Source organism: Ruditapes philippinarum, unplaced genomic scaffold (assembly GCF_026571515.1).
Source record: "Ruditapes philippinarum isolate M1 unplaced genomic scaffold, ASM2657151v2 ctg217_1_1_1_1, whole genome shotgun sequence".
Classification (NCBI taxonomy): Eukaryota; Metazoa; Mollusca; class Bivalvia; order Venerida; family Veneridae; genus Ruditapes; species Ruditapes philippinarum.
The window spans coordinates 504,497-528,721 of record NW_026860741.1 but is presented as its reverse complement, the minus strand read 5'-3'; the positions used below and the strand labels follow the sequence as shown (position 1 = coordinate 528,721).

At 34.2% G+C, this 24,225-nt stretch overlaps 1 protein-coding gene across 3 annotated transcripts; it reads right to left on the bottom strand.

Annotated features, from left to right (window-relative positions):
• Positions 1-2,718: 2,718 nt before the first annotated feature.
• Positions 2,719-22,040, bottom strand: LOC132713237 (sulfotransferase 1C4-like). Of its 3 annotated transcripts, none has more exons than XM_060695735.1 (7): positions 21,913-22,040; positions 12,778-12,964; positions 12,170-12,326; positions 10,162-10,328; positions 9,607-9,710; positions 4,701-4,866; positions 2,719-2,987 (listed from the first exon to the last, which is right to left on the bottom strand). In XM_060695735.1, exons 2-7 carry the CDS (start codon positions 12,953-12,955, stop codon positions 2,875-2,877), a joined length of 885 nt encoding a protein of 294 aa, XP_060551718.1. In that variant the 5' UTR covers positions 12,956-12,964; positions 21,913-22,040; the 3' UTR covers positions 2,719-2,874. The 3 variants fall into 3 exon arrangements, with proteins under 3 accessions (XP_060551718.1, XP_060551717.1, XP_060551716.1); XM_060695734.1 differs by lacking the exon at positions 21,913-22,040 and adding an exon at positions 14,711-14,851; XM_060695733.1 differs by lacking the exon at positions 21,913-22,040 and adding an exon at positions 14,861-15,056 and having other exon boundaries at positions 2,720-2,987.
• Positions 22,041-24,225: the final 2,185 nt, after the last annotated feature.

The following is a 24,225-nucleotide window of genomic DNA, read 5'->3' as shown; positions in this document are numbered from 1 at the left end:
GGACAGCTATTTAACTAAATTTGTTTGTTGTTTTTTTTCCAGGATTTTAACGTCGAGCTGAAAACAATTTTTGTCAAATTTCGGTCTATCCACCTAACCGGCTTCCCTGGATAACTACCTAGTAACTACCAATTTATCCGCAAGTGACGGACAAATTATCTCACACGATGTATGAATAAGCGGAGACAGACACGTTACCATTACGCTCAATGTCTGAGACCAAATGTTACGGAGAAATTACGCCTCGCTCAAGTCTAATCCGAGGCTCTCCCTGTAAGCGGGCAGACATTTCACTAATAACAATTAAACTAAAGGACGACTTATAAATACAAAACCTCGTACACTTTAGGTGACTTTTAAACTTTCCAGTAAAAATATTAGTAAATAGTGGTAATCGACCCATAAAAAAGATAAAAATGTTACATCACAAACCCTACAAAATGTCGTATTGAACTGCATGCATGAAACACTGAGTCGAAAATATACAAGCCAAGATTTTGGGACGACCTGATGGTGTGGTGGATGGGGAGGGGGTCGGGTGGATGAAGGTAGCTCAATCCGTTTTATTCGTAAAAAACATCGGCCCTTCCGGTATAGACCTTTTTACGACGCGGTCCGTTGCTATGAAAAAATGACCGGAAGTGGTATTAATCGCGCATGCGCAATTTGCGTAGGGCAAAAAAATAAAAAAACAATGCCTTATATAGAAATGAAGACAATTCCGAGTTTGTTTAAGGTAAAAATTAGAAGATCATATAAAATAGCTTTTTACAGAAACACAAAAGATGCCTTCATAGCTTTGTGGCCAAGATTGCCCCAAAAAGGCATGGAAAAGACGATTGTTTAAGAATTCCTCCTTACGATCACTGACCTGACATTGAGATTATTGTTGTAAAAATATGTGGAAATTTATATATTAGCAAATAAAGAAGTCAATTTAACTGTTGTTGAACACGTCCATATTTTAAAAAAAATATTTTTATTACATATAATATATAACATTTTTATATAAATTTCATGTAAATTAATATAAATCCGTGATATTTTTAACATTTAAAATCGAGGTTAAATATCATTCTGAAAAAAAGTCGTAACACGTGAAATATAATGCATTTTTAGTTTTCAGTTTAGCTAATTTTATTCTTTATCCAACTTTACTGAGATGCCAAACAGAAATTGTTTAAGTCACATAATATATTTAAATAATTTTTCAAACTCTCGTGAAGTTAAGATGGGTAGTGGAATAATACACATTTTGTCCGTATCCTTGTAACACATGTAAATGCACGTCACGTACACTATTTGTCAATTCACAAAATCAATAAACATTGGTGAGATTGGTATAAATAAAAATTACGTAAATTACGACTAATCATTTTCATAATTTTAAGTCATGGTACTCATACGACCCGGTCGAATGATATTGTTAAGTAGCTGGCAAATAACAACCGGTCACGTGTCAATCTGTTTGACACTTACCGCCTTGCCGATCAACTTTCAAAGGATTACCAATTGTGTAATATTATGTAATACACGAGTAATAAAATGTGATCTTTAACATCCTGCTGTTTTAATTAAAATTACTGATGAAAAAGTCACCTAATGATACCTGGAACAGAGGACTTTTGGTCGTTGAATTAGTCCTGCTAATTTTGTATATCTGTTATAAATATCAATTCACGTTTTAAGTACTTACCGCTTTAATTCATCCCAAAATATCTTTTTTCTGGGTGACATAACTTGAAATCACGGGAACCGGACAAAAGTCCTCCCGGACAAAAGCCCTCCCGTCAAAAAATAACAAGGCGGACAAAAGCCCTCCCGTAAAAATGACTTGGCGGACAAAAGCCCTCCCGTGAAAATTATAGGGCGGACAAAAGCTTTTAAAACGGGCTTATAAAGGTGGTTGAAATAAATAATTTAAAGAAACCCAATTTAAATGAATATCCAAATGCATAGGTTTATTTTCTTTTTATTGACCTATCGGGAGCCGGTGTGTACATTATTGGGAGACATACTTAAATTTACTACTGTACAGTAGTGAAATGAGAACTGATTAATTATGTTTATCTATTACAATGATCTTCTGAAATATTGTTACCGCCGTCATCATGTAAAAGGCGACGAACATGTAATTATTCATTTGCTGAATAAAGAAATAATCTTCTTTCGTTTAATAAAGAAAATTACGCACCGTTGATCACCGCACTATATTTTCCACAACTATATCGGAATGTACTACTCTACTCAATATTTAAATAGCTTTTGAGAATCAGGTGTTTTCAGGTGTTTCACCATTAGTTTTTGTCTATTTTTCTCTTTCCCTTCACTCATTGTTAAATACTAGTAATCTACAACTCATATATTTTTTCCATATAAAAAATCATGCAAAATTGTAAAACAATCAAATAAGGACTCCCGGTATTTCATAACGTGTTCACTTATTGACGTGACTTTCACCCTTCTTAGATAATGTATTGTGCACAATATATATGTAGAAAACATAGCAATAATAAAATAAAAGATAAAATGTTCACAAACTCATATAATGATGTTTAATAATAACAGCAAAGCTTCCATACAAAATTAACAGATAAAGGTAATTCTGAAATAAATGTCCAATTAAATGTTACCGTAATGTAGAAAAAAAAACAACACCACACAAGAATTACATTGGGGGCTTGCGCCCCCAAAAACGAGTAAGTCTTCCTTAATAGCACCAAATTTTCACGTGAAAACTAATAGGCATACTTCTCCAGTAAACTGGGTTTATCACAATTTTGTTTTCACCAAAAGGAAACACCCTTACTCTAATATAAATGTCAATGTTTACATTCTTTACATAGCTGTTAGGAAGTACATGATTAGGCAAATTTAAACATATCTAAATTTAAATAAAGTTAAGTCTTTAGTTTCTTTCTTCCAGGTGTCATCAAACATTTCATTTTGAGCGTCACTGAACCAATTCTTCCAATCGCCAACTTCACCTGTAAGGGAATTTTTTGTTGTAATACTAGCTAATATCTTAAGACAAATAATCGTTTATAATGTATGACATATACCTTTTCTCATCTTCAATTTGAATTATTTTCCTAACTAAACTTTTCCAGTAAAAACTGTTCAATCATCTTAAAAACGCTACGCTTTATGTAAAACAATACCAGGGTCATCTAAACTGATTGTGGTAAATAAAAATCAACATAAATTATGAGCAGTTAATTGTGTACATAAGCAGATTACAAGCATCTTCTCTAATGTTACATAAAAAATGAAACCAGATCAAAGAAATAATTCTGATAAAGTGTTTAAATACGTTTTATTGGTTTGAAATATGTTCCTGAATTTGTAAGTTATACTTTAAACAAGGGCAACATAAAATTAAATAACGTTTTGAATTATCAAACATATTTTAGCAAAAGTTTTGTCATCATCTATACTTAGTTTAGATGCATACGCAAGATTTTGGCGCTCTTGGAAAGTGATATAGTAAGAATAAAATCGAATAAGCCACTGAAAGAACTAAATAATCATGACTTTAACCGCAATAAAAGGAAGACGTACTGTATGTCTATGACGAATCTACAACAATAAGGAAGACAAAAGACAAGACAGGTGTATATTTTTTGTATATGTTACATGTACAACATAACTACAAAGTGGCGACATGGCCGAGAGGTTAACGCGTCGGACTAGTATTCTAATGATCGCTAGAGAATGGGTTCGGACCCCGTCAGGGGCAAGTCGTTTTTTCCTTGAGCAAGAAACTTTACACTCATTGCTCAGTACTGGTTGGTTCCAGGAACGGATTATAAGCTTATTGCTTCCTACACAATCGAACTAAAATAAATTCTGTATAAACCAACATAACTGCAAGTTAAGGAATGCTAAATAACTAAGACGTGAATAATTATTGAGTGTTCAACACAAAACGTTCATATATTCCAGTTTTGAAAAATAAAATATTATTACATTATTTTAAAAATATTATATGATTCAATAAAGAATAATGTATAGGTTGATTACAGTACTGTAGATTTACTCTTTAAAGATGAAACTCAAACAATATTTCAAATTACGCCATTACCAATTATTCCGTTGCAATTTATACAATTAGATTATATATATTTCATACCATTTCAGATTATATAACCATTATTCATACAATAATTAAGATAACTATCCTTTTCCCGAAATGGTACAAATTTCAGAGCCATATTTCCCGAATTTGATTCTTTGAGAGTAGGATTTCTTTGACTTGAATGTTCGATGTCATGTTATAACGGTGGCACAAAGGTGACATGTGTGTGTTTTTATTTCTCTCGTGGGAACGAGATACTTTGTCGTGGCCAAGAGTAACTTAGTCGTGGCCACGAGATAGTTAAGTCATGGGAACGAGATACTATGTCGTGGCCATGAGTTACTAAGTCGTGGCCACGAGATAGTCGTGGGAACGAGATACTATGTCGTGCATGACCACGAGTTACTAAGACATGGGCACGAGATAGTTAAGTCGTGGGAACGAAATAACTTAGTCGTGCGCACGAGATAATTATCCAATCAGATTACACAATGAATATTTAGAAAAAGATAGAACACTTAGAAAAAGATTTATCAAAAGTTTTAAGTGTGTATAAATACAATAAAGATATGTTTATGTAACGGGAACACATAGTATCCTGATTAGTAGTAAAAATGATTACCTTTTCTGAAAAATTCGAAGTCCGATTTCGTAAACGCCTCGTAGGTTTTGCCTTTATCTGCTTTCATTTTGTCAAACTTACACATCTCAATGATGTCCTGTTTTAGCTGGTCATCTATTTGTACACCAAGAAACGCCAGTAATTTGTCCAACTCAGCTTTTTCATCCTTCAACAAAAAAAATAAATACTGGAATATCATCATTATCATCGCTCTATTGATTAACATTTATAACATTTGAGCCACGTCACGACAAAACCAACATAATGGGTTTGCGACCAGCATGGATCCAGACCAGCTGCACATCCGCGCAGTCTGATCAGGATCCATGATGTTCGCTATCAGTTTCTCTACTTGTTATAGGGTTTGTAAGCGAACAGCATGGATCCTGATCAGACATCGCGGATGCGCATGCTGGTCTGGATCCATGCTGGTCGCAAACTCAATATGTTGGTTTGTCGTGACGCGGCTCAAATATATTAATGAGATGTTGACGGTATTATAAAGTGGTTCATTGTTTGGTAAAAGCTTGAAATTCCAAAAACGGTATCGTGTTCAATTAGGTAGAATTAATTGATTTGCTGTAAGATTAATCATTTTATATGGCCGAAAACTTAACATTATTGAAGTATAGATGAATTTCATAAGCATAAGGTTCATTAGAAAATACCATGAGTTAATATATATTTTAAATAAACAAAAAAGTTTGACTCTTTACTAGCTTTTCTAGCTCAAAAGCCCTAAAAATTGTTTCGTTAAACGGTTTTCGGCGTTATTCATTCTAGCTAATGAGCGGTTGTCAATGTTATCATTTAAAAGAGAACAACGGCTGATAACGTTTGAAGACATTAAAACTTAAATACTCTTTATCTTTAAAAGAAATGCATTCTTGAAGGTATGGTTTGAAAAATTTAATGACAAAATAATGACGTTTACGTTTACGAATCCTTTCTTAAAACAAGATATGTTTGTAGAACATGTATGCCCCCTTTCCGCGCCAGGCCAATTAGTCATGTGATCAGGTTAATTATTGGCATGACTTCTGGACCCAGTGAACAAACAATTACTAACGGTTTATTTTAGTACGGTAATAATTATTGTGACCCCATAGGTTGTGTGCAGCAAATTTTAAAGTTATTACAAATCTTACCAAATAATATATGCATAAAATTTTATGAATCCCATGTTGGGGCCTCATTTAATGACAGCCAAAAGTTGTTATATTACATAAAGACCTTTCAAATTGTGCAAATACCAAAAAGCATTTTAGTTTTAATATAAAAATATCTACCAAGGCAAACTTTGAAAGTTTGTTGAGTTATTTTTGGTCAGAAACCGTTATAAGTACAAGGTCAATGTGAACATTGACCCCTTTGACCACAAAATCCCAAATGGGCGTCATCCTACTGGTCATGCAAAATCATTCATTACAAAGTTTGAAGTTCCTAGGCCTAAGCGTTCTTTTAGTTATTTGATCGGAAACCGTTTTTACCTTCAAGGTCAATGTGTTACCTTGACCTTGGACCCCTTGACACCAAAAATCAATAGGGGTCATCTGCTGGCAATGACCAATCATCATACAAAATTTGAAGTTTATAGGCCTAAGCGTTCTTTAGTTATTGATCAGAATCCGATTTTACCTACAAGGTCAATGTGACCTTGACCTTTGACCCCTTGACCCCAAAATCAATAGGTCATATGCTGGTCATGACCAATCACCATACCAAGTTTGAAGTTCCTACGCCTAAGGGTTCTTTATTTATTGACCGGAAACCGTTTTTAACCCAAGAGGTCAATGTTGACCTTGACCTTTGACCCCTTTTAATCCAAAATCAAGAGGGGTCATCTGCTGATCATGACCAATCACCATACAAAGTTTGAAGTTCCTAGGCCTTAAGGTTCTTTAGTTATTGATCGGAAACCGTTTTTGCTTACAAGGTCAATATGACCTTGACCTTTGACCCCTTGACCCCAAAATCAATAGGGGTCATCTACTGGTCATGACCAATCACCATACCAAGTTTGAAGTTCGTAGGCCTAAGGGTTCTTTAGTTATCACTCGGAAACCATTCGGTCTACGGACCGACGGACGGGACGGACCGACGGACCGACAAGTGCAAAGCAATATACCCCCTCTTCTTCGAAGTGGGGGCATAATAATTGTATTACCTTGAGAAAAATGAAGTTTTTGTGACTTATTCTAAGAAAAGCCTCACCTCAACGGAAAGGTTATATTTAATCGGAATTCACGCTAAGTAAAGCTTGTACAGGGCCAGAAAACAGGCTCCATCAGATGCTAGCTATGAACCCATGACATTAGTTTACTCGAACACAGTTCGAATATTTACAAACCAATATATATTTACCGTCCGTCTATCAAAATTTTTCGGCGTAGCTGTATTAAAATGGATTTTGACCTAGATTTGTAACAAATGAAATTGTTAGTTACAAAATCTTCAGCTAAAAGAGGGTGTTTTTCATTGGTGGAAAGACTGGCTGTTATGAAATTTAAGGACAAATTCGTAATCTTTAGTTTACTTGTCTCTAAGAATAAAGTTGTATTAAAAATATTTATACAATCGTAAACTAAATATCACAACGTTATGACCAAAATAAAGATATATCAAAATACAAAAATGTACAGTACATATGATTTCATGTACAATTTATTTTGTTGATAATATTAACAACAAACCCAACTTTTTGTATTTCAGCCTTTACTTGAACATTCGATTATACTACTCACTTGTACTTTATTTGCCGTAGCTTTTCTGTTTTCTATGAAAATGAAGCGATATTTTTGATCAACAAACAGATTCTCCTGAGCTGATATGAATTGCGAAAATTAATATATTTAAAATGCAACATTATCATAAAGAATCGCAAAACTTTAAGTATAAATAATTATTTTTTATGCGTAATAATAACAAATTAATTTATTCCTAGTTATTCGGCGTTTGTTTACACCGGTAAGTAAATTTACCGAAATACACCCCAATTGACTACCTTAATCTGAAGCTGTCTCACTTGATAATCAGTGTCATTGATGGGTTTATACAAAATTGAGTTTAGTACTTATAAATAGATATATTTCTGTATATATGGAACAACATTTTATATTTTACATTCCACATTTACAATACATTGTAAAATATAACCTGTGTAGGTGTACGACACGTACGTTGCCATGCCAGTAGGCTTATCTAGCTTGTATTCCACCTCATACCCCTCTACAACCCCGCCCCTAAAATATTTATTTGAATAAAATCATTTAAAGCATTATAAATATTAAAAAAACACAGATCTATCCGTAACAATATACTATATTATAACACGTTTTTACATGTATGTTTTTTACGGATAACCAGTATAGTATAAATGATCTGTGATATTTTAATTATATTTATTATGTTTTAAATAGTTTTATTCATATATATTTTTTGGATCGTAGTGGGATCTAGGTGAGGGACTAGTTACTGACCTGGCTAGCTCCGTACACTTGTCGGGCACTGATTTACTTAAGACATGGTTTTGGTGGTTGAAAGTAACTTGGGGTAAATTGAAACCACCAAAATAGATTTACGTCAGATACGTCTGTCAATCTTGTGAACGCAACTCCTCTTAACCGGATGGCAAATTTTGCTTAAACTTCCAGAGATGAACAACCTTAATGTGGAGATGGTAGTAAAGGAAGGAATTTTCGCTGCGACCAAATTTAACAGAATTATGGCCCTTTGTTGATTTTTGCACTATATATACTTTGTAGAAATTTTGTGAACGCAACCCCTCTTAAACCGGATGGCAGATTTTGCTTAAACTTCCAGGGATGAACAACCTTAATGTGAAGATGGTAGTAAAGGAAGGAATTTTTGCTGCGACCAAATTTAACAAAATTATGTCCTTTTGTTGATTTTTAGTTTTCAACTTGTAGCACATGTAGTCCAAAAATATTTGACCTACAGTCATAAGATTGACAGAACAGTGGCGTGTGGGGGCATCCGTGTCCTATGGACACATTTCTTGTTAATATAGAGATCTTAAATCATAATTTCAACGTATTGAAGTTTCTGCTTATTAATACTTCTAAGACTATGTCTATTGGTTTCATATTTCTTCTTCGTTAATGTTAAATCAAAATACTAGTCAAGCTGTGCAATTTTTAAGAGAAATCCTTTTTTTTATAAAATACATAATTATAACTTTTACTAGTAAGGTTATGTTTAACTTTTGATTTAAGTCTTCAATTATTCATTTTCATTGCCAGATAGATAAGAAGGCATTATAAATAGTATAGTTCAGAGTTGATATGTTCCATTGATTGTTTATTACAGTTTGTATTCGTTCTTTCATGAATAAAAGATATAAACAACAAAAAGATTTTGGTGTTATTATCATGACCTAATAATTGCAGCATTTTATGCACATAAGTGCTTTTACAAAATGAAGGTCAGATACATATAAGTTAATATTATTTAACAATAAAATTCAAGTTGTCAGCTGATTGTGGCCTTTGCAGTTTCTAAATTTGGTAGTGTGGTTGGTTATTATCTGGTATTGACTTTGAAATCAGTAGTCAAAAGTCACGGCTAGCATCTATAATAACATGACTAATTTGTTGACATTATAGGAGCATACATGTTTCAGCTAAGTTTAGACAACTCTCATAGATTATACTAGTAACCACCAAATATATTTCACTTTAGACATTTATATTGTTATAAAGTATTAATATCATTAATTTTGACAATATTCTAAAGCTATGAGACATTTTGCACTGAATTTACGCCGATTATCTTTTTTAAAGATATTTCTTGTTTATAACGACATGTATATTCTAGTGCGGCTGTCGACGCGTTGAACGGTTAATGTACGGTGAGATAGGATAGATAACACATAATACAGACAAACCTTTTTAAGATCCTCGTAGTACATGATATGAAGCGGGAATCCTGGATTATCGTCTGCTAAATGTTGCCACTCTGACAAATATTCACTGTACTTCCCATACTCAACTAAAAATGGATGTATTCAAATAAACCGACGTTTCTTTTCATTTTAGAACAGTAATGAAAATCTGAGGGAAAGTTGATATCCTATATAAACAAAGGTACACTCCCGCCCATTACTAAAACAGACACAAGCGGGCACCCGAGTTAAACAATCGGTCCTCCTCACATGAATGCATTCCAAATCTTTAGCGGAATTTGAACCTGCAGCGCTGAGGGGCTGATGAATCCCGACAGAGACTTGGAAATCTTTCATGTTAGGAAGCTATCCAGCTAACTTACGAAACGTCGGTGGTTTGACTCAGGTGCCCGTTCGTGCTTGAAAATAATAATAATGCAGGTTTTCTTCCAACAGTAAAGCCGGAACGTCACAATATGACATAATTATTCTGTATCGGTGCGACATAAAACCCAACCAATAAAAAAGAAAGGAAAAAATATAACCAAACACACTTACATTTTCCCTTCAAAGCTTCTGGTAACCAATCCACCCACTTGCCGTCATAGTCATTTGTTTTTATTCCTTTCAAATGGCAATAATATGACACAGCTTGGTCCTTTGGGTTTCGTAAACATAACACCGTTTTAATTTTCTTCGATTTCATTCCAGGTAGAGGAAGAAATCTGCAAGCATAACGAAAAGGTCGTATCAATATACATGTAATAACAATCTGGAAGCACGCACTCACTTAAACAACAATAATAATCAGGGCAATGCCATGAAACAAAGTTTTCAGATGCTTTATTGGTTGAAAGTCAAATTGATTGAAAAATCAAGGTCTTTTGAAGTATTTAATATGGCAGTTTAACATCTACAGACCGGTAATGATATTTTAAAATCTTGAATAATTGGGTTCATCTTCACAAAATTCACGACTTCAGCTTAACGAATTCACGATTTCAACTTCATGAATTCACAATTTCAACTTCACGAATTCACGATTTTTGAACGTCATTACTTCAACGTCATAAATTCATGAACTTCTCGATTTCAACATAGTGGAGGGGAAATCTTGAATTCGTGAAGATGTAATCATGAATAAGTGGTGTTTTAAATCGTGAATTCGTGAAGTTGAAATCGCGAATTAGTAAAGTTGATATCGTGAAATTCAAAACGTGAATTCGTGAAACTGAATTAATGAAGTTGATATCAAGAATTCGTGAACTTAAAAACGTGCATCGCGAAGCTGAATTCGTGAAATTGAAATAGTGAATTCCTGAAGTTTAAATCGTGAATACAGAAATCTGAAATCGTGAATTTGCTAATTCCGTGTGTTGAAAACTATAATCAAGGAAATTATAATTATTTTGAATTCTCTGAGATGAGATTCTTGTAATTTGGTTTTAAATGTTGTTTTATTGAAGTACGAATAAATTGCATCAATTAATAACAAAGTCATGTTAATATGGCATTGAAGTTGATTAAGGAATCAAAATTATAATCACTTCATGCATGGTGTATGATATGTTATTCATCATGTTGTGTCCGCCTCCATGGGTTCGAATCCTACGGTTAATTAACTAAAGGTTAATCAAATATGTCGTTTCTGTCAAAAATGCTTTTAATTTTTAATACGAGTTAAATCCATCCGGAAATTACTAAAGGTATGACCGACAATTATTTTTCTGTTTTAGTAAAAGTTAGTAAGGTACCCCAAAAACACTTACAAGGGAGTGTTCCACATACATGACATATGATTGATATATACCAAGGTTTATTAAACCATTTTGCATTTTTATTTACAGTGATATTGACCCTTAAGTGCCCCAAGACATCTAAAGTGAGTTACTCACATAAGTTTGCTATGTACCAAGTTTGATACAGTATATCATTCGATTTCAGTTCATAACTCTGGTTAGCGACTGTAAAACATTTTTCTATTTTAAGTTATGCACAGCGGCCTTGATCTTTACCCAAATGCAATAAAAAAAACAATGCATCCACGTAAGCTTGCTATACATTTTGATAACATTATCTCATTCTTAACTCTAGTTATTGGCTTGCAAACATTTTTTTCTGTTAAAGTAATAGTGGCCTCGACCCAAGAGAGCCAAAAAGCATCCTAAGTGAGGTCTGTCCATAGCAGAGAAACAGCGGAGAAAACAAAATCTTTCAAACACCGTACATTCACATTAGTCAATCTTCAACACTAAATGAAATTGATACAATTGTCTTATATTATCTTAGATAAGGTAAAATTCGGTACACGTTTACTGATGTGTGATTAACTGGACGCAATGAAATAAGTTTTGCACAGTCAGCGGTATACTCTTAATAGTAACTGTTGATGATTCGTAAAACTTTGATGTGTCTAGACATCGTTGAAGGAGACGAGACTCATAAAAGAATTTATTCAACATTATCTTTTTAACGTATATTTTTTGAGATTTAGACAAATTATTTCTTCTCATAAATTAATTAAATTTCTCTGATAAGAACTTGTTGAAGTACAAGTTGTATTTACCTGGGTGGTAAATGACTGTTTATAATCCGGGGAGAAGGTTGCTTATCAATCACTTCAGCAAAATTAGCTTCAAGCATAGTAAACAATTTGTTTGATTCTATCCGGGAGGCCGACTTGTTCTGAATCATCATCAATATTTCAAAAGCCCAGTTCGTGCCTGTATACCAAAAAAGCAATGAAATGTTTACCCAAAGCGTCATATTTACCACTGTTTCTAAACTGATAATTTTCAAGTACTGTAAATTTTAAGTACGATCGACATTTTAAAAGTAAAGCATGTACTCAGTCTAATGTTTTACAGTGCTTTCCTACATGTACAATGTACATTTTATTCTAGCTAATGAACATTTAAAACACACTATTTAATCATTTCTTCATAAAAAGATACAAACTTTTGGTTAAAACCCAAGGCCAGGGCCACAATTACTCGATGGCGTTAAAATTAAAATTACCCGATTAACAGTAAGTCACATTCAATTTTCACTTATACATCTTAAGAACAAAACTTTAAAATTTTCATCGGAGATCTTATACAGTACACTGTTCATGAGATGATTTGTAAAAGGTATTTACAGTTTTTTTTTTATAAATGATGAGTTAAAGCAAACCAGTTTTTCCAAATGTACAAAGCATGAGGTCCTCGTCACGAAACGTATAATTACGAACATCGTCTACTATCTTCTTTATCTCATGCGCTTGTTTGAAAAAACTAGGCACTGCAAATCCCCCAATATCCATCATAGTCACCGTGGCGCCACCTGCATCAGGAACTTTAACTTCTGTCATTTTTGCAATCTATAAATAGACATCAATTTTAAAAGTGACGACTTTATATTTTCTCTATTAACCCATTACTCAATATACACGCCTTTTAACGCCTTTTTCACTCCCTTTTTGTTGTCTCAAACGGCATGAACGGTTAAAAAATGTCTAATTTAGGCCGCCAACACTTTTTTTGTTTGAGAAATGTTGTTTAAAAAAGTGACCACTTTTTCGACGCGGCCAACTATCCAAAAGGGACATCAGGGGGTTGCCAGAAAGGGGATGTGCTCCCTTCTGTTTGTGGGGGGGGGGTGGGGGCGGTAGTCCCTCTCATCGCCAAGAAAATTTTGGACTTGTGAAAGGCTAAAAATGACCCCGGGTCAATCATAAAGTAACGTGTAACCAACGCTGAAAAGCATTTTAGTCTATCTCAATCCATTGAGAAGTTGCAGCACTTTGAAATCAATTTTGATGGAAAATATTAAGGCAAAATAGTAATTTTTGGCAATTTTGAGATGTCCCCTCGTTGCCATGGTAACAGGAAATTTAAGACTGAGCATGTTGTTACAAAGGCAATGGTCCAGTGAACATTTGTGCCTAGATTGAAGCAGTTTTTATAGTTTTTATAGCAATTTGAACTTGTAACGGGAGACTTTTCAATGAAAACAGCCAATTTTTACAAAATGCTCATGCAGTAATGGGGTTAAAGATGGCATCAAGGTCCTTGTCTTTTGACGCATAAACATTTGCAGAAGACCATATCCATTTTATGTCACAGAAAAAAATCTTAATAACAATGCATAATAATAATTTTCTTGAAATTCACTTGAAAGTTACTTTTGTATTGAGAACAAAAATACAGTTAAAGACACATTTTCTAGAACGTTTACTTAAATTTTCTTGCAAAACGGTAGCAGAGAGTCCCCTAGCTTTGTTTAAAGTATTTATTAGATATTGTTTCTCCTAAAGAATAACACCCTGTTGCACATTCTCTCTTTAGATTAAATTACCACAGACAATTATGATAAAAAAACAAGCAACTAATCCAGTAACTTACTCTTCAAACAAAGGTTCATTGTTTATACAAAAATCTCTGAATAGTTTTTTTTTTATCTTTTTTCTCGGCAGCAGTATTTTCAACTTATCACCTTACTGCTTGTGTTTGAAGATAATAATTTAGTAGGCTACACCTTTAAGGATTACATTTATATTTATAATATTTGAAACTTTAGGCAGTAAAATATAAATAAGGGAGGTAAATCAGCAATGCATAAACACATCGGTAACATGTGCTGACGAGTATTACCCCACACAACAAATGTTTAGTAAAATTCGTTTAACAATGTTTATACACTGTTTTTATTTTGCTTTTATCTATGTTGTATATGTTAGTATTTGTATCTATGAAAAACACGTGAACTTTCTGTTTATTATATCTATTGTTCTCGTTTTTGACATTACTATTTGAAAGGCTTCCCTTCCCTCAAATTGTGTGTGTTGGCTGAATTTAAAAGAAAGTATTCCAGTTAGACACCTATTTAAGTACGGAAGCTATGTTTCACTGCAGTGAAAATACAAAATTAATTAAAATAGGGATTTTATTTCATCAATATTTCATTAATAAGTATTACATGTTTCTATTAAAGATTATACAAAGAGAGAAATAAAAAAAGCCTTATTCAGTTTAGTAAAAAAAAGTCCGAAGTATTTATAGAGGAACAAAATAAATCAAAGTTATAAAAGAACATGTTGCTGTAAAAAAATGAACACATTACTTACAGAACCTATGTACCTATGTAAAGTTTTAGTCCAACTGCACTATATCCTTAAACTTTTAATCTATGATATCTATGTTTAAATTGCGGTTTATTAACTACCGCTACTTTAAAAGGAAATCTGTGTTTAGCACATTATTGTAAAAAAAAATACCTGCACTTTCCGATTTCTTTTAACACTAAGTCTTGTCTTTCCAATACCTTTATAAAACTTTATCCAAAAAATAGAATTACATAAGAAAAATTAAATTAACATAGCCTGTGTTTATCGATGTTGTAAACCGGTTATATTGTTATATCATACTCGGTTTTACCAACTGAAGTTTAAATATATAGCATTGACAATAGATTATGTATACATCAGACGATAAGAATGTTTATTTTAGGCCCCAGGTACAAAAAGAAAATATTCGAATAAATAAGATAAAATGTTTGGACAAAAATTAAACTTCATAATACCTTATTGTATTTATGTTTAATTACCAAGCGTATTAAAAACAGTTAAGTTAATAAATTAATGTGCACATACTAGTAACTAATGGCGTTATCAATCCACATTTATTGCCAAAAAGAGGTAAAACAAATAAAATGCAAAAATAGCCCTTATTGCGTTAGTCACGCAATAGCAATATGGTGATAAATACTGCACAATCAGTCCTTAATCGCATAATTATAACATATATAGAGGATATTGAATGAGTGTAAGTTCAATACTGAATTTATTGCACGAGTTGAATAAAATTATATTATGCGAGCCTCTGGCGAGCATAATATTATTTTATTCAACGAGTGCAATAAATTCAGGAATGAACTTACACGAATTTAATATTCTATTTATCACATACCCAAAATAAAGACCGTTTTAAGTGAAATAAGAGTCATTTTTCATTGACGCGCCTATAGTATAACGCTAACATTTAGCGCGTCTTTACACTATGTTTGTATAACGCTAATGACGTCACGTCAAAATATATGCACGGCCGTGCAATACCATATTTACGGAGTCGCAAAATCGGCACGGGTGTGTGATAAATCTTTATTAAAAGATTATTTAGATATTTAAATCTCTATATTTGCCTTTATATTTAAGTATTGTTTTCTCAAGTTTGATTTTCTGGATCATGCTCAGGCATACAGCTTGGAAGTGTTTGCCCTTTCTTATGTACTATTAAAGTAATTACTGATCACGAAGAAGAATGGGATTTTCCTTTTAACCACTTGTTGACCGTCCTAAGGGGAGAGTTATATGATCAATCTGGCAGAAAGTTATATTATGGAAGCGTGGATAGTCACTTGATGAAAGTGGTAAAAGTCATATAATGAAAACGAGGATAGTCACATGATGAAAGTGATGAAAGCCATATAATAAAGCGTGGATAGTCACATGATGAAAGTGATGAAAGCCATATAATGAAAGCGAGGATAGTCACTTGATGAAAGTGATGAAAGCCATATAATGAAAGCGTGGATAGTCACATGATGAAAGTGGTGAAAGCCATATAATGAAAGCGTGGATAGTCACATAATGAAAGTGGTAAAAGTCATATAATGAAAGCGTGGATAGTCACATGATGAAAGTGGTGAAAGCCATGTAATGAAAGCGTGGATAGTCACATGATAAAAGTGATGAAAGCCATATAATTTTGTTTTTTTGATTGATTTCAACGTCACACCGACACAGAATAGTTCATTTTGCGACGTTGGAGGAAGACCTCAGGTGCCCTTCAGTGAATTATTTCAGGCACGAACGGGCAACTAAGTAGAACCATCGATCGACGTTCCGTAAGCAAGCTGGATAGAAAGCCATATAATGAAAGTGTGGATAGTCACATGATGATAGTGGTGAAAGCCATATAATGAAAGCGTGGATGGTCACATGATGAAAGTTGTGACAGACATATAATGAAAGCGTGGATAGTCACATGCTGAAAGTGGTGAAAGCCATGTAATGAAAGCGTGGATAGTCACTTGATGAAAGTGGTGAAAATCATTTATGAAAAGGGAGGATAGTCACACGGTGATAGTGGTGAAAGCCATATAATAGAAGCGTGGATAGTCACTTGATAAAAGTGGTGAAAATCAATTATGAAAGCGACGATAGTCACATGATGAAAGTGGTGAAAGATATATAATGAAAGCGAAAATAGTCACATGATGAAAGTGGTGAAAGCTTTATAATGAAAACGAGAATAGTCACACCATGAAAGTGGTAAAATTTATATAATGATAACGAGGATAGTCACACGATTAAAGTGATGAAAGCCATATGATGTAAGCAAGGATAGTCACTTGATGAAAGTGGCGAAAGCCATATGATGAAAGCCAGGATAGTCACATGATAAAAGTGGTGAAATTCATATGATGAAAGCTAGGATAGTCACTTGATAAAAGTGGTGAAAGCCATAGATGAAAGTGTGGATAGTCACTTGATAAAAGTGGTGAAAGCCATATGATGAAAGCGATGATAAAAGTGGTTAAAGCCATATAACGTAAGCGCGGATAGTCACATGATAAAAGTGGTGAAATTCATATAATGAAAGCGAGGATAGTCACTTGATAAAAGTGGTGAAATTCATATGATGAAAGCGAGGATAGTCACTTGATAAAAGTTGTGAAAGCCATATAACGAAAGCGAGAATAGTGACATGATAAAAGTGGTGAAAGCCATATAACGAAAGCGAGGATAGTCACATGATAAAAGTGGTGAAAGTCATATGATGAAAGCGAGGATAGTCACATGATGAATGTGGTGAAAGCAATATAATAAAAGCGAGAATAGTCACATCATAATAGTGGTGAAAGTCATTTAATGAAAGCGAGGATAGTCACACGATAAAATTGGTGAAAGCCATATAATAAAAGCGTGAATAGTCACTTGATGAAAGTGGAAAAAGCCATATAATGAAAGCGAGGATAGTCACACGATGAAATTTGTGAAAGCCATATAATGAAAACGAGGATAGACACTTGATAAAAGTGGTGAAAGCCATATAATAAAGCGTGGATAGTCACTTGATAAGAGTGGTGAAAGCCATATAATGATAACGAGGATAGTCACACGATTAAAGTGATGAAAGCCATATGATGTAAGCAAGGATAGTCACTTGATGAAAGTGGCGAAAGCCATATGATGAAAGCCAGGATAGTCACATGATAAAAGTGGTGAAATTCATATGATGAAAGCTAGGGTAGTCACTTGATAAAAGTGGTGAAAGCCATAGATGAAAGCGTGGATAGTCACTTGATAAAAGTGGTGAAAGCCATATGATGAAAGCGATGGTAGTCACATGATAAAAGTGGTTAAAGCCATATAACGTAAGCGAGGATAGTCACATGATAAAAATGGTGAAATTCAAATGATGAAAGCCAGGATAGTCACTTGATAAAAGTGGTGAAATTCATATAATGAAAGCGAGGATAGTCACTTGATAAAAGTTGTGAAAGCCATATAACGAAAGTGAGAATAGTGACATGATAAAAGTGGTGAAAGCCATATAACGAAAACGAGGATAGTCACATGATAAAAGTGGTGAAAGTCATATGATGAAAGCGAGGATAGTCACATGATGAATGTGGTGAAAGCCATATAATACTAGAAATGTGTCCATAGGACACGGGTGCCCCCACCGCGACACTGTTCTGTCAATCTTTTTACTAAGTCAAGGGAAATAACTCTACAAATACTGGATAAATCCACAAGCCAAACCCCAGGTGCAAATCTAAAATATGCTGAGCAACCTGCCCATAAGGTTTATTGACTATGTCAAATCCTTTTTGAGAAACTTGCGACACAAGTTGAAAATTGCAAAAATTTTCTACGTGAAGGGCAATAACTCTAAAAATACTAAATAAATCCAGACGAAAATGCCTGGTGCACAACTGCACATGCTGATCAATATTCCTGTAAAGTTACATGACTCTAGGTCAAATACTTTTTGAGTTATGTGCGACACATGTTGAAAATTGCCAAATTTTACTAAGTCAAGGGCAATAACTCTGAAAATACTAAAAATATCCAGATGAAAATACCCAGGTGCACAACTACACATGCTGATCAACATTCCTGTAAAGTTTCATGACTCTAGGTCAAATACTTTTTGAGTTACATGCGACACAAGTTGAAAATTGCAAAATTTTACTAAGTCAAGGGCAATAACTCTGAAAATACTAAAAATATCCAGACGAAAATACCCAGGTGCACAACTACATATGCTGATCAACATTCCTGTAAAGTTTCATGCCTGTAGGTCAAATACTTTTGGAGTTACATGCGACACAAGTTGAAAATTGCAAAATTTTACTAAGTCAAGGGCAATAACTCTGAAAATACTACAAATATCCAGACCAAAATACCCAGGTGCACAACTACACATGCTGATCAACATTCCTGTAAAGTTTCATGACTCTAGGTCAAATACTTTTTGAGTTACGTGCGACACAAAAGTGAACGGACGGACGGACGGACGGAAGGACGGACGGAAGGACGGACGGACAGACGGACGGACGGAAGGACGGACGGACAAGGGTAAATCTAAATGCCCGCCACTAACGTGGGGGCACAAAAAGCGAGAATAGTCACATCATAATAGTGGTGAAAGTCATTTAATGAAAGCGAGGATAGTCACACGATAAAATTGGTGAAAGCCATATAATAAAAGCGTGAATAGTCACTTGATGAAAGTGGAAAAAGCCATATAATGAAAGCGAGGATAGTCACACGATGAAATTTGTGAAAGCCATATAATGAAAACGAGGATAGACACTTGATAAAAGTGGTGAAAGCCATATAATAAAGCGTGGATAGTCACTTGATAAGAGTGGTGAAAGCCATATAATGAAAGCGAGGATAGTCACTTGATAAAAGTGGTGAAAGCCATCTAATAATATGCCAAATAGTATAGTATTCATCAACAAAAAGATAAGATTTGTTTATCTATACTTTAGCTACATAAAGCAAGTGACTCAATGGACAGGGCCAATTTTAATTTGAGTGTCATGATTAATTTGAAAGTGTTGTTGAAATCGTCAATTGCTGCTACATGCCAAAATATTTAAGATCTTGGGTTGTAGTTTTAAAAATAAGTCTTTAATGTGTTTTCGTAAGACTATGTAAACTAAGTGACCATAAAGGCGGGGTCAATATTGACTGAGGGACATGACTTATACCAGTTTTGTTTAGGGCACAAAGGGAATGCTACATGTTAAACAATTGAGCGGTAGACATTGTCGTTACCCAAAATAGTTTTGAATATGTTTTCCTATACAATTTTATTATCTAAGTGAAACCTTAAAGTGGGGTCAATAGTGACACAAGGGGCTTGATTAATTCCAGCTATGTTGTGTTCTACAAAATGGTGTTAAATGTCAAATATAAACTCTGGGCATTGTAGTATCACACATTAAGTCTTAAATGCGTTTCTCCTATTAAATGGAACACCTTTAAAACCTTCTCCTATAGATCAAGTGAACCGGATAAGGGCCAATATATTAAACAAAATGCCATGATTGACCTGAGTTTTATAAAGGTCAATAAGGCAATGATACATGCTAAATATCTAAGCTCTAGACATTGTAGTTTTATGCAATGAAACTTAATTGTGTTTTCCTATGTAAGTCTATATAAATTAAGTAGAACCCGGGGCGGGGGTCAATTTTGGTTCTAAAAAGAGTCCAAACGCAATAGACAGAAGTACTAAAATAACATAATAGCTTAAACATAACTAGTTAAGACAAATGTTAAGGTATACTTAAACCATAATTATCTGTGCAACAACGCATCTTAATAATTATGTAAAATATACTTTAATAAACCTTAGGTAAAAAGTCTTCAAACGCAACAACAACCGAAAATCATTATTAAACGCGTGTTCTGACATTTCTAAATCATTAAATAAATACAGAGGCATTATGTGCTTTTAAAGAATTTCAACCATATAATCTGATTATGAATGGACTCTGCTATGTCAACAGCTTTGCATAAGCGCGAGCTACTTTTGTTTTGCGCACATCGTTTTTAAATTTAGACCAAACCTCCCTTGGCAAGCCGATGGCGTGCAATCTTCTGATCTATACTAGTGTGTAACTAGATTTAACCTAATGTCCTTGAATGTCTGTGACTAAATTGGTTTACAACAAAAACTATTTAAACTAGGCCAGAAAAGATGGGCATATCAACCATCCTAAAAGTATAGAATACACCTTTCACGAACTAATACAACAATACAAATAATACACAAATAACCGAAGAAACTACGGAATGCCGTTAGGGCCATTGCCTATGAATGTCTTGATCACTGTTGATCTGAAACGCGATAGTCGATAGTACGATGGTGAAAACGCGAAATCACGAAACTACGATGGTGAAAACGCGAAAGCACGATGATGAAAACGCGAAAGTACGATGATGAAAACGCGACAGTACGATACTACGATGATGAAAACGCGATAAACTATCGTGTTTTCACCATCGTACTGTCGCGTTTTCACCATCGTAGTTTCGTGATTTCGCGTTTTCATCATCGTACTGTCGTGTTTTCATCATCGTACTACCGCGTTTTAATCATCGTACTATCGCGTTTTCATCATCATACTATCGCGTTTTCACCATCGTAGTTTCGTGATTTCGTGTTTTCACTATCGTACTATTGACTATCGCGTTTCAGATTAACACATTCATAGGCGAAGGCCCTAACGGCATGCCGGAATGCCGTTAGGGCCATCGCCTATGAATGGTTTGATCTGAAACGCGATACTCGACAGTACGATGATGAAAACGCGATACTACGATGGTGAAAACGCGACAGTACGATGGTGAAAACACGATAGTTTATCGCGCTTCATCATGGTAGTATCGTACTGTCGCGTTTTCATCATCGTAGTATCGCGTTTTCATCATCGTGCTTTCGCGTTTTCACCATCGTAGTTTCGTGATTTCGCGTTTTCACCATCGTACTATCGACTATCGCGTTTTAGATCAACACATTCATAGGCGATGGCCCTAACGGCATTCCGTAAGAAACCAGATGTTTTCATTTTTTCCCATAGTAACAAAAAGTAAACATTCTTACATACCGGTTCTTTCTTTCCAAAGTCAACGGTAAACAAATAGATCTGCATTCGTGTGGCGATTTGAAAACAAGATTTTTAAAAGGCCACCGAGTCCGTAAATACTATGAAGAAATATTCCGAGACCGGTAACTTACTTACCTACACGCTCGTTTGTTTTTCTAAGCATGCAAACATCCGTTTGAACACAGCATTTATCAATATAAATAGCAAAAAACTATTATCATTAAAAAATATCCTAAACCATTCAAATATACGAACCGCTAAGCTCTAGTTATTTACTTGCGTGCATTTCTTTTAAATAAGCCGTTATTTGAAAATTCTCGTGTTTGTCGTGGGGTTTCATTACGTAATAAGGTCAGGTAAATCATCAAGAAATTGACGAGCACATGTAATATATACATGATATTATAATTTAAAAATATTGAGACTGACATGTGTTGACAAATGCATACTTAAACATAAAAAGGCTTTTTTATCCTTAAATGGAATACTTTATCTTTTATCGGAAACAGCTGATTTTTTTTTAATTTAAGATATGTTATCATTTTCAAAGGAAAATAAGGAACAGGCTTCTATAAACAAATACTAGTAAATGTAGATAAATTTATTTCTTAGTATTTATCAGCTGGAGAGAGTGAATGTATATTCAAATCTGTTCACACTTATATTGAAAAAGTCCATCTTCTTTATGAAGGTGCCATTCTGCAGTTTGCCAAATTCTATAGCTTCACACTTCTTTATTTCTTTTTGTCTTTTCTTCATATTTTCACATTTACTCGGATTTCTTTCCTTATTCAAATTAAATACTTCTTTATGATTCTCTCTCTCGATATTTTTTGTTTTGTTCTAATTTTGTCTTATTTTCTGATAATAATGTTAACATATTTTATCTTGGATATTACAATTTATTAAATCATCTGTATCGCCAAAATCTGTACCGCTGTCGCATCCATTTTATCATGATTTTATATAAAATTTGTGTTTGATGTGTAGTATTGTAACTTGATAAAAGATAAATGTGTGTAAACCAAATTCAGGGTGAAGGTCTATTAACACTGTCATAATGTTGTAAACGTGCAAATCTTAAAGGTAACTGGGTACTGTCAGTCTTTATTTCAAGTGCAAGCATAAGGTTAAAACATATCTTTTTATTATTTTCCCGCTGACAGCTATGTTTTGACATACACAAAATATCAATCTGGTAGGATTTTATATTTGTTGACAGCAACGTACATCACACACGATAGTGGTACATTACCACTTGCGCGCGCGATAGCTAGCACGTACGCATGCTATAGTATTACGTGGCCACGCCACGCCATTATTTGCGCATGCAACAAAAAGAAAAAGAAAAAAGAAACAACAACAAACAACAAAAAAAAGCCAATACGTTTCATGTACGCTCGCGTGTCCACGTAATATAAGTAATATAATCGCGATATATCGCGTGATCACGTTATATATATCGCATGCGCACATAAACGCTATTGCGAGGCCGCATACTACTATCGTTTGCGCATGATATAGCTTTCTCGGAAAAGATTTCCCCCAATTGTATGTCCCCTTAATGTTAACGTAACACACGGTTCGAACAGGTTTACCTATTAACCCATAAAAATGATTTTGTTATTTCGGAGATTTTACATCATCTTAAAATACAAATTGCCTGGTGATGAAGTAGTAAGATGCTCGCATTGCAAACCGGCAGTTGCTGGTTCGAGTCTTAGGCGGAACCTCCGTTTTTCTATTACAGCATATCATATAAGTATCTTACATTCACAAATACATTTTATAAAATATGTTATTAATTTTAATGTAATTTTGTTGGGAATTCATCATAAATTTAGTTATTATATATACGGGCTGGTAGTTACCTAACCAGTTTCCCAGTGATAACATGTTGTCTGCAGGTAACTTTCAGTTATTCCACAGGAAACGAACTGTGTCATATATAATTAATGTTTTTTTTATTGAATTGCCACATGCGCCTCTTCCAGAATTCGAACTTACCACCCCCTCGATCCTTAGACCTACTGTCGAACATTCTTAGCTAAGCAATGATGGAAGTTTATGATAACTAGTTAGCTTTTTCTAAGTAAAGCGGGAGAACCTAATATAAAAAAGTGTAAATCAAATTAATTACGAAGTCGAACCCGAACCCAAACCATGGGTGCTTAAGTATCAAATCGATATAACAACCACCACAGTAAACACAAAATGATTATACTACGGCTGTGCACCTCTATCCAGATAACTCCATTGTATGTTACTGTGCACAGAAAGGTTGGAATGTGAAATTCAGACATGACTCATGCACAAAATAACACCGAATTGGTCGAAAAAAGCATAAATGTGTATACTGTAGTAAAACAATTGACAAACATTATTTGCAGGCGCGGATCCAACAGGGGGGGGGGGTCGATTGAGGGAAGCTTCAGGGCTTCAGACGCC